The following is a 12,125-nucleotide window of genomic DNA, read 5'->3' on the forward strand; positions in this document are numbered from 1 at the left end:
CACCATGACTTCTCCATTGTGAATCACACCAGCTGGTTATTGGTACTTAGCCCTGCTGCACAATAATCAAAGCAAAGGAATGGAGCTAGACTTTCCATGCTCAGAACTCTGTTAGACTTGCAAGATGAAGGGGTGGGTGGCTATAAAATATTGTTGACAAGGCAGACCAAAGAGGCTTAATGCTGCTGTGTGCTGCTGGTTGCTGAGAGAGGCATGAGTTTTTTTTTTTTGCTTGTGGAGTTGTTGGCATTGATTCTTTTGATGTAGGTTTTTCTCCTGTAATGTGATGTTCTGATGTGCTAGTTTGAAGTATCATCTCGATAGTGCAGGAAAACTAGGGAAATTTGGTGAAATGTCTTTATTTCAGTGGTGTTTGCCAAGGGAAGGATGTCAGGATGTCAGTCAGTCACTGGCTGGAAAAAGCAGTGTCTTACTTCTGCGTGAGTCTGAAGTTCTTACTGTCACTGTTTGCAGACCTGTGCCCCCATTTTCAGACACTTGATTCTGTTGTACAGTCATGTATGTAATCAGTATGGAACGTAAGTTTTTATGTTGCTGCATTTCACAGTGGAATCCCTTTTCCCCACATTCCAGCAGCAGCATATTAGAGATGAGGAGAAACAATTACAGGGGGACTTCAGTCACTGCCTGAAGTGAGAAGCCATGCTGGCAAAACAATTAAAATGCCTTGGTTGCCATTAAACTAGCATTTTATACACCTACAAGGAACGAGTTTAGGAGATAACAGCAGTTATACAGAATAGTTTAAAATAGATCATTAAATGTTTTGCTTATGAAATCCGTTTAAACACTGTTTCATGAAAGACTGCTCTTCCATAAGGAAATCAAATCACTTTCCCCTTAGGAATGATCTCAGGAGATCAAAAGAAGTTGCTTAGTCTAAGTACCTGAAGGAAGATAGTTAATATCCTTTCTCACTTAAATTTTTCCTATGATGCTTTGTGTCTCTGTTATCGAAATTATCGTTTCTAGGTGGTCTAAACAAAGACGTTAAGACTTGAGTTTGTAAGTGATGATCTTTGGTATAATCAGAGCACACTGACTCATCTGCGTGAGGAGACAGACATGGTTGCACTGCTTTGCATCTGTTCAATGGCTGGTAGCACCTTTTTGATTAACTAAAGGATTTCAGCTGTTAGAGCTGTCAATCTGACATTTTCATGAGCACTAAAACCTTTGCTACTAGGAACTGCTGACTTTTTTTTCCTACTTCTGATTTACTTGACTCTTTGTGTCCTTGCCGATAACTACTAGCAAGGCTAATGCATTATAAACTCTGAAAAGCAAAGCAAGCGGCTGTCATTTTTTGCACAACAGATGTTCCTGATCAGGAATCAGACAAAGGATCTCATCACTCTTCCTCAGAGCAATTTAATTTGTTCCATGGCACACCAGCCACATCCCATCTAGTGACTGACACGCGCCAAGTCCTCCTCCATTTTAGGATCAGTTCTTTTAATCTTACAGAATTATTAGCTTTTTTTTTTTTTTTTTTTTTTTTTTTCGTACAGGAGCAAAGAGAGTGGAAAAAAGGAAATTGCTTCATTGCTTTCAGTGTTACCAGTAATGCATCATAATGAAAAGTAGCAAAGGCCTACATCATGTCTCGCTCCAATTTATAGGAGGGAGATGAGGTTCTTTTAATATCTGTATACCCGGTGTGAGATTAAGAAACAACGGTTCATATGTTGTAGCATCCAGTTTATTACTAAAACCTAATCAGGGAGACGGGGAAGGGAAGGAGTACGATAGAAAAGATGGAAAAGAAGCAGGAGTTGCGTAATCAGGGAGACGGGGAAGGGAAGGAGGGCGATAGAAAAGATGGAAAAGAGGCAGGAGTTGCGTAAAGCGAGGATAGTCACCAGCAGGATCCAGCAGCGGTCCCGTTGCACGGTGTTTGAAGGTCCCGGGCAGACGCAGCAGAAGACGGGGAGCAGCAGCATGGCCGGCCTTGAGCAGCAGGCAGGTAGACGAGGAAGTCGAGGAGCCAATTCTTGAAGCAGCAACAGCGGTCAGGCAGCAGGCTCAGAGTTCGACAGTATGCAGGAATCACCTCAATCTTCAGGAATCCCTCTGTTCTTCTTCAAGAGGAATCTCTTGTCAGAAACCTCTGTTCTTCATGAGGAATCTGTTGTCAGAAAACCTCCGTTCTTCATGAGGAATCTGTTGTCAGAAAACCTCCGTTCTTCTTCATGAGGAATCTGTTGTCAGAAACCTCTCCTCATGGTTTTCAGTTCCTCTTTTATCCTTGTTCTCCTGCCTACGTGACAAGGATGGACCTTGAGCAAGAGTAGTTGAGTACCCTCTAAGATGGCCCATCATCCTGAGATAGGTCCACACAAAGGAGCACTTCACAGCTATTTAGCTGCAGCTCATCTCCCTCTTGTCGCCCCTGGCCTTGTCCATCTGCGTTCCCCGGACAAAGGATTTCACAACCTTTGCCTAGGGCTTGCCTGGCCTTGTCCATCTGTCTCCTTAAGACAAAGGTTTTCACCGTCCTTGCTCGGGACTTGCCTGGACTTGAACAAGTCCATCGGTGTTCCCAGCAAACTTTGAGACACAGACGTTGACAGAATAATATCTTACAGAGTAATATCTTACACATCAAAAATAGGAAATCCAAGTACTACTTTTGAAGAGAACTGGAAAGTACTCAGCGAGCACTTTTTTGAAGAAATAAAAATGTAGATTCAGTGCTGTTTCTTGGCTTGGAGGCAGCGATAAGCAGCAGATAATCCATCAGATTCTTGTAATGCAGCTTCGTGAGGTGGAAAAATTGATGTTTTTTTATGGAAAGTTGTTTGTTATGGATCAAGTTCTCTACTCGTTTGTCATTCAGGTTGTCCAAAATGAGTAATTACTGGGAGGGTTTGCTTACTTTTTGATTTAGTTTAATAGAACTGTATCACTCTGCTGCCCTTCTGAGTGATTGTTACTGCTAGAGAAATGAATTCTATAATTATTCTATATTTAATTTCCTAATTATTAATCTAGATAATTACAAAATAAATTATCCTGTTCCAGTCTGCCTCTATTCTTTGTAATGACCACTTAGAGGAAACCCCGATGATATCTCTCATACAAGAAGGGGAGAACACTCGCTGTTGTCTCCAAAATCCAGGAAGAAAACTCTCTAACTGCAGTGTGATGTTAGAAAGCAGCATTCCTTTATTCCTTACAATACTTACTGGGCGACCTGACAAATCAAACGCACCCTCTCAGAGTTCAGGTTCAACATTTAAACAGTTAAGGCATACATAAGCAGTCTATTGGCATACATATTCGTTCTTTCCCAGTAACTCATTAATATATGCTAATGTTCTTTTGAACATGCAATAGCAGTGGCCTCACTTTCCCCTCGTTTTTCCATCATCCGCTTCATCGCAGTGACTTTTGGCTCACCTCCAGTTGTTTTTCTTCAATCTGGCAGATTTTAATTGCTTGTTAGTCCATAATGAGTAACTTTCTGTCTATAGAAATGTGTAGTGATATATTCCAAATAATAATCTAAAACAGTATGTGTGAATTCTGAGGTGTAAGTCCTTGCACCCGGTGAATGCAAAGAGAGAAGTAGTCTATTGTGACTCCAGTGCTTCTGTGAAGCAGGATCATAGAGAAGAACAAGGCTGTTCACACACTGACTTGCACTCATTTATTCCTTTCGTTAAACTAATATGTTGGTCCTTAAACTTATATACTGATTCCTGTTGCTGAACCAGTCTATATCAATATCTCTCATGTTCTCTCTGCTAAATTTAAGCAGAGTAACATTGTTGTGACCAGGAGGTTCTTTGTGTATATATGTTGAGTTAAAAATTGCCTATCTATAGGAAAGAGCTGAAGAAATATTTGAGATTTTTGTTATTACCTTCATTAAGTGAAATTAATTACTTCTGAGGTTATGAATACATTCTCCTAAGTGGTCAAATTATGACTTGAGTAGGAAAGATTTGGCCATCTACTGATATACCTCAGTAGCAGACAGGGTGCAGCAGGTAATTCCCAAACCAGAGTGAGATAGCTTAGCTTGAGTTGTCTGATCTGCACTAAATAAATGTCCTGCTTCAATTACTGTGATTGGGCTAAAGGGGGCTATCTTGCTGAGGTACGATAACTTTATTATATTAGATTATTTGCCCACAGAACTTTCATTTGTTTTTAAATGGTTGCAGTGAGAAAACAGAACCAACATAGTGAACAAGATCTTGTAGTGATCAGGTTCAAACTTACAGACATCCATATGACATTTGTAAGACTTCTGTCTTTTCTCCCAACTGAACAACGATTCATCTTTGTTGTAATTCTGCTGATCATAACTGAGTTGTGCTTCACGTGAATTTACTTGTCACTGTCTGTTGTATTATCTGCACTGTTTTGTATTTTTGTGAAATCTTCACTCTGATGAGGCTGTCTGGCTGGGTTTCTCTCAGCCTTTCTCTGTTGTCTCCTTCCATCTGATTTAGTATTGAAACATTGCTCTACTAAAAATACTGTTGTGAGTTCCCTAGAATTGTCTCACCAGCATAACCGGGGTCTGTCATTGGTCACCCTGTAAAGAAGGCTGCAGATTGCTGCACATTCCTACCAAAACCTGTCAAAGATGTGCTAGAAGGGAGAGGCAAGGGAAGCTGGTCTCACCTTGTTTATGTGACCAGCCTCATGCAGGAGCAGCAGCGGTTGCCCTAGCAGGCTGTAGTAGCTGTGGCTACACTCACAGCTGTCAATCCTGATAATTGAGCAAAACTGCATTTGAAGGGCTCGTTGCAGTCCATCACTGGCAGACAAGAAGCCACTCATATAACCTCTTTTCCATTCTGCAGGTTGACAGGACAGAAGTGATTCGGACCTGTATAAATCCCATCTTCTCCAAGCTTTTCACGGTGGACTTCTATTTTGAAGAGGTGCAGCGGCTGCGATTTGAAGTCCATGACATTAGCAGCAATCACAATGGGCTGAAGGAAGCAGATTTTCTCGGTGGCATGGAATGCACTCTTGGACAAGTAGGTGTCACTGCTATTTTTTTCTGCTTGCCTCACAGGTTTTCTGCGCGTGTGATATATATCCCTTGGTTAAAAAACTGATGGGTCAGATTTGTCATTCATGACAAAATTTTTAATCAGTGTTTTGAACTGGATAATTAAGAACTTCTACTGGTTTGATTTACTGCTGTATTACAGCTTCAAGTCAGCCATTTCAGTAGGAAACTGAGTGTCAGCAATTGGCATTGTACAGCAAGAACACAGGCTTTTTGTATCAGTGCTAGGAAATAGTCTGATTTGGGAGAAAACTGTGGTTCTTAACATTGTATGGGATTAAAAGCAAGTTCCAAGTCCAATAAATGCTTATGAATACACTTCATTCCCACAGACTAGTGTTCGGTGATGTGGCAAATAGAGAGATAGGGTTGGATTCATTTCCATGACTCTCAGTCATCCAAAAGTTATATGTCTAGACTAAGTTACTCCTCTGATTCCTGCCTTTAGTTCAGTGGAGAGAAACAGGCAGTTCTGGCTGTTAACTTATTCCACCTGAGACATCCATCATAGGTTAGGATAAATTGCTTTCATGAGATAACCATCTTTCCCCATCAGTTATCAAGAGAGTCGGGACGGCTGGCTTAGAGTAGATACATAGCCTCTTAGGTGACTAAATGTATGGCTGATGAGTCCTACCTGGAGGATCAATATCCAGAGGTTGTCAGAGCCAGGTCTGCAGCTTATTCTTATATTGCTGACTGGTAGGATGCTACAGTGTCCCAAGAATGACAGAATTAATTTCCAGCTGGCAGGCATTTTATTATGTAGATACATATAACACACATCTCATTTCTGTCCATGATAGCTTTGCTGAGATGGTATCCATTTCCCTAAACTGGCTCTAAACTATGTCTTCACTCTGTGGTCTAGGGTAGCTTGGATGAGGAGAGGAGGCAGTTCTTTGGCTTGTATTACTTTTTGTTTCCATTGTTTGTAACCTGTGTAAGGTTGCCTATAAGTTGGTGCAAAGATTTTGTTTGCAGTTTCTCACCTTCTATTGCTGCTATTTCAGCCCCCGCTGCTCATGAATCCCTTTCTTTCTCCTTTTGCTGTCATTCAAGAACAGTTGATACCATTGGACCAAATGTGTTGAAAGAAAAGTTCTCTTAGTGACAGTATTAATAAGAAATATGTGTACATTTACTAACTTGAAAGTGTAATATGAAGATATTGGTATTTAGGATTTTTTTCAATACGTAGTGAAGTTTTTTGACAGAATTCTTGCAGATATTCTGTGGCCTTAATCAATGAAAATAAGCTATTCCTATCATGTTAAGGAGAATGAGAAAGAAAGAAGTTATTACAATGTTTTTCTCACTAAATTGACTTGAAAACGAATGGAAAAATGTCGTTGCTGCTGGCGGTAGCATAAACATGTCTTTATAATTATTTGATCTCTATAAATAGCACACAGCTGGCTTGGTAGCAGTGTCATTTAATGGTAACCAAGAAAAAATAATAACAGTGTGAAATCTGTTCACACTAATGAGTCTTGAGGACTCTGATTCCATATTTAGATTTTTCTTGTGTATTTTTTTCATCCACTTTGTAATTTTTATTAACTTTATGTAGTTCATCAATTGATTTAAACCCCCAAATTGTTCCTTCTGGGATTGATATCCAAGAAAAGTCATTATAAGGAGTTCAGCATTGAAAATCTTACAGTACAGTCTGTACTTACAGAGCTTAAACTCACATTTAGCTGTTTGATGTAATGACTGCATTTTTTACAACTTGGCTCCTTTCTAAGCTAATTTTGACATGAATTTGTTGTTCTACATCAGTTTTAACGGCTGAATAAAATGCCTGCCTGCCTATCAGTTCACTTTCCCGTTGCAAGTAAGCCTTATCTGAGACTTCCAGATAGGCTGTAGAATTTAGGCGTAGGCTAAAGGACTGATTTCCAACCTACTCCCCAGAAATGTCCCAACGTTTATTGCTCTGTTCTAGATAACAGTTGATCTAACAGAGATTGACTGTTACTTGGAGCTATTTGCAGAGCACTGTGTAGATCTGCAGTAGGCCTTAATTTTTGCCTGCATTGTGCAATATTCCTACGTAAGAGAAAAGTAGTAGGATAAAAAATACCAGGAAAGGCAATAGAATAGTTATACAGTAAGCTGACTGAGAGTTTCACATTCTTTAGGAATACTGCTTTATCTAAATCTTACGTCAGCCCAATCGATACAAGCTTCTTAGGAATTTGGGATCTTAGATGAGAAAGGTGGAAAAATAATGACACAGAAGGTGTCGTTATTCCTGCTTCTTTCCTAAATGCTGTGTCCTGAGAGAGTGAGAAGAACAGTGATCTGCAGCCTTTTTGGTCTTGAACATACTCTGTCCAGTGATACCCTACTGGATGTCCAATAAGAATTTTTCCTATGTTTTTGCTTGGACAAGAAAAATCAGTGACTCTGGTGGTAAACACTGTGGTTAACTGCATTCTGTCATCACCTGTATTTCATATGCTGCAGTATTTGTACACAGTGGAATAAGTGGTTATGGATAGTTAGCTGCTGAGTGCAATTAAGAACAAGGCAACATGCTAAATAGATGCATTTGCTTAATACAGTTTGTTTTTTATCATGCTCAAAAGTTTCCCTTTTGAATGGAACAACATCACGTTGTCTCTTGAAGGGTTTGAGATGAAAAAGGTTTAATAGATTTTTGTTGTTTTGTTTTCTTTTGTTTTAAGTACTGCAAATCTGTTCCACTCTGAAAGGCTCTATGTACTGCTGTTTTACCAGCATTTTCAGAGTGTTCTGGTGATGAGCTGAATTGCAGTAAGTCAGCAGGTACTCTATGTACAAAATTCTGTTACCAATCGGAACAATAATAAGATCAAGAAAGCTCTAAAATGTTATGGAAGGTGCTAAACTAGAAATTTCAGACACTTTTTTCTTTTCCTCACTTAATAGCATCAACCTTAAATGTGGTCTGCTTTTATGTGCAGTTTATAGAATGGAGTTTCTTGCAGAAATTCACATCTGGAATTCACATCGCACAACTGGATGTACCATACTCCAACCAATAAAGCTTTCCATGGGGTACTACTTATCACTTATTTAAACTACTAAGTGGTTGGTTAAGATGCATAATGAAAGACTGTCAGTCTTTTTCATTCTACAGTTAACTTCCAAGCAACTGTAGAAGAATAGTTTCTAATGTAATAACACAGTTAATGAAGTTGTACAGTTCTACAGTATCTACTTAAGCAAGGATACTGTGCTGTGTTGTGCTCGTAACCTAATCAAGGTTATTTGAATTTGAAGCTGAAATTTTGGGACTGTTTTGCTGCATATGACAACTCCCTTCTCTTGGAGCAGGAGTGTGGGGGTAGGGCAGTGATTTGGCACTGTGCTTTCACAGTGAATAAGTGCCTTGGGATGCGCCATCAGGCTCTGCATCTGGCTTTTTCTCTTTGCTTTCGTGTGAAGTAGGTATTGTTCTTTGCCTAGGCACTGGTAAGCAGAGGCACATCTTTGTGATAAGCGGTGAAATCATGATGAACAGTAATATTTTTACAGCTATTTTGGGACACCATTATATAAAGGTTAACTCTTGCTTTCATGCTCTTGTTTTAGGTGCAATGAATTGCCTCATCCTTGATTATGATTTTACAGATATTGTCTGTAATTATGGACAGTAATATCTTCCCCTATTCTTTGCCCATTTTTCCTCTTTCTTCTTTCCTATCCACAGGGAAAGTGTTCAGGCACTCACTCTGGCTAATTATTTCCAACTGAGTCCCCATCTAACCACTGAAGCTTTTGTGTTTCTGTTGCTGTTCTTCACTCAGAAAACAAAACAAAACAAAACACCACCACTGTAATTGTTTGTTTCAGAAGATAGGAGATGGATTTTTATTATTTATTAATAATTTTTATTAATGATGAAAGAAAAATCCTAGAGGGACAAACGCTGTATAATAATTGATAGCCTTAATTGTCAGAGCATTCAGTCAGGGTAGCAAAACACGAAACCCAAGTCTTTTTCTGCTTGTGTCTTAATGCCTTCATGTATTCTGAGCCTTTCTAAAGCTCTCTTATAGGAGCGTTCTGTTTTATATTGGATGTACTTCATAACACACTACTTTTGCATCATTTAATACTGCAAGAGCTATTTCTAATAGGTGAAGTTCACTTCCTGATCACACAGGAATTAAATATCAGGAGGGTGAATTAGATGCACTTTTTCCTCTGAAGTTTTGACCAGAAGTCCCAGCCTGATCTTTAATAACTCATAAAAACTGTACAATTAATAATGATTGTTCAACGAGAAAGAAAGAAGTTTGCCAACACATTTTTGATTTTCACTCAGCCATGCTTGCAACATCAATAAATTATAGGAACCCATGAAACTGTTAATACCTAAATACTGTGAACCCAGCTCTACAGTAATGGGATTATCTTTAATGGCTTTTCTTTCATTCCAGCTGGTCTCTACTATCTGTGATCTCACAACTTGTTTGGTTTATTTTAATTTACAGATGTGTTAAAATATTGTTACAGTTCACAGCTCTGTTACTTGTTCAGCTAGTAGCACCTGCAGGAAAAACAGCAGATGTACATCTCTGTGTCTCAAGAACCTTTTCAAGTGTTATTTAGAGATTTCATATTTCCCATGCATGCATATATGTACAAATTAGATTGAAAATCTTCCTTCTTAGTAATGAGTATTGCTGCTTCTTGCATGCTTTTAGTATACTATATGTTGTTAGCAAATTATGCACTTGAAAATGCTGCTGATGATTAGCTCAGTTGTAGCCATTGCAAATCCCCTTTCTCTTGAATGAGAGAAAAGCTGAGAGAGTCATGATTGCACCTGAATTAATTAAATAGAAGTAGTCTGTATGAGAATATCTGTTTAACAGTCTGTTGACAGCTTCAATAGTGCAGAAGACATAAGATCAGTGTTTTCAAGGTTTTTGAATTCCTGAATCCCACCAGATGTCTGTATGTCTCCTTAGATATCTTTAAACACTCGACCTTTGATCTCCTCCAAATGAAGTTGCTCAGTTCATTAGTGGAATGAATAATGTACTTTATTAGATGTGAATATCATTTTCTACCAGGGCTGACTCTGAACACAAAGAAATCATTCACGCAGCCTTCTCCCACTACTTACCTAATCATTTAAACACCACCGTTTTCCCAAGGAAATTTTTGGTTTGCCATTACTGCACGATCTCTGGAGCTGTAAGATTTTCAGGTCTATATTAATCCTAGCAGTCACAGTTAATGGAATTACTTGTACAGTCAGTACTGCTTTGTTTTTACAGACTTTATCCTTTTGTATGAATTGCTGTAGCAGTCTTTAGAAAACTCATTTAAAACTGCTATTATAATGAGTTATTATTATAACTAATTATCTAATTATGAAAAGGCTGCATAAGCTATATGCTAACTAAATTCGAAGACATTTTGTGCTATTGATAAGCTATTTCCTGTAATAATGTTACTGTCTCCTGTGATATGGATCTTCTATTTTTTCCAGTCTTCTGTTTTGATTCACTATTTTCAGGTGCAGATCTTTAACAAGAACAGGGTGAGTGTAATTCAGATGTAAATAGGCTGCGGGCTGATCGGTACCATAGGGAACAAAAATCTTGAGGGGAGGTGAGTGTGGTATAGAACATATCGTTTATACAGCACGGATGATTACAGCAATAGAGCTGGCACTATCAAGAGAAAAAAATAATTATGTGAGGAATTATACAGAGTGAAACTTTCTTCATTGTGGACACATATGCCATATGAACAGTCTCTTGCAGGGTTTACCTGGTATCTGTACAAGGTGAACTCATTCCCCAAACCTTTTTTTCTTTATTCTAGCTCCTAATATAACACCAACATCCTTTTTTTCAGTCAGGCTAAGGCCGCTGGCACTTACCTGCTGTTTGAACTTTCATGTTGAAATGTAGTATCTGTGATGGTGCCTGGGAAATGCATATCAAGACAGACACAAGCTCACCAGAGCTGTATGGATCTTGCTTTGTGAGAAACCAGGCTAAAGATGAATGTAATATGAAAAGGGGGAAATCTTTACACTGTAATACAGAGCTACCTCAGTTCTTCTCCCACATAGGTGAAAAAAATCAAGTCTGCCTTTTTATTTTTGGGTACTTAGACTCTTAAGGTAATTGACTTAAGTAGATTGGAGCAGGAGCAGAATAGCACACTAAAATTCAATGGATAAGCTTTAAGATACATTTATAAATGTTAAATCTCCAGTCATCTGTCTAGCCGTGCCAGTTGTATTATTTTGCTTAACACAGTTGAGTGAAAAGCTCTTTCAGTGGGGCTGATCAGGGACAAGCAGTGCTGGAAGGCAGTTAGATTGCTGAAGAAAAATTTGCAGATGCTTGCAAGGTTTGGTGAAAAAATCACCAGGCAGTCCGTTTTGGAAAGAGCATGATTGCTGTCCTGCTTGATAGATCAACACAGTTCTAGTGGATGCTGTTAACACTCTTTCTACAAGCATCACTGCTCTTTGGTGAGAGATTGCTCAGCACTGTGCAGCTCTCCCTGGGTAGCTTGGGGGAGAGAAATCAGAAAGGTAAGAGTGTGAGAACTTGTGGATTGAGATAAAAGCAGTTCCTTAGGTAAAGCAAAATCTATATGTGCAAGCACAGCAAAAAAAGGAATTCATTTGCTCCTTCCCATCCACAGGCAGATGTTCAGCCATTCTCAGGAAAGCAGGGCCCTCATCCCGTGTGATAGTTTCTTGGAAAGACAAACACACAACCACATAGAATGGGACATCCTGGGTCAGTCTGGGTCAGCTGTCCTGGCTGTTCCCGTTCCCAACTCCTTATGCACCCTCAGCCCAGCTCTGGCAGGGCAGCATGAGAAGCAAAAGTGCTTGCATCAGTGTTAGCACTGCTGCGCAGCAACTGAAGTATTGGTGTGTTTTCAAGAGTATTTTCATCAAAATTCCAAAACACAGCATCATATAAGCCTCTAATTGGACACCTGAATGCATTTGATGGTGGGGATTATCAGTGTAAAAGGCATTTGATTTAGAAGAAATATGCTAGTAAAATGTACTAGACATTCTTAGCAATTC

The 12,125-nt window shown here is 39.1% G+C and overlaps 1 protein-coding gene across 1 annotated transcript in view; it reads left to right on the forward strand.

Annotated features, from left to right (window-relative positions):
- The window catches only part of CPNE4 (copine 4), a gene marked incomplete at both ends in the record, with an annotated part of 177,015 nt that overhangs the window by 60,734 nt on the left and 104,156 nt on the right, over positions 1 to 12,125 (forward strand). The window contains one exon of the mRNA XM_079538280.1: positions 4,842 to 5,021. Coding sequence (XP_079394406.1) covers positions 4,842 to 5,021 — 180 coding nt within the window. The remainder of the gene's footprint in view (positions 1 to 4,841; positions 5,022 to 12,125) is intronic.

Source organism: Tetrao urogallus, assembly GCF_951394365.1.
Source record: "Tetrao urogallus genome assembly, chromosome: 7".
NCBI lineage: Eukaryota > Metazoa > Chordata > Aves > Galliformes > Phasianidae > Tetrao > Tetrao urogallus.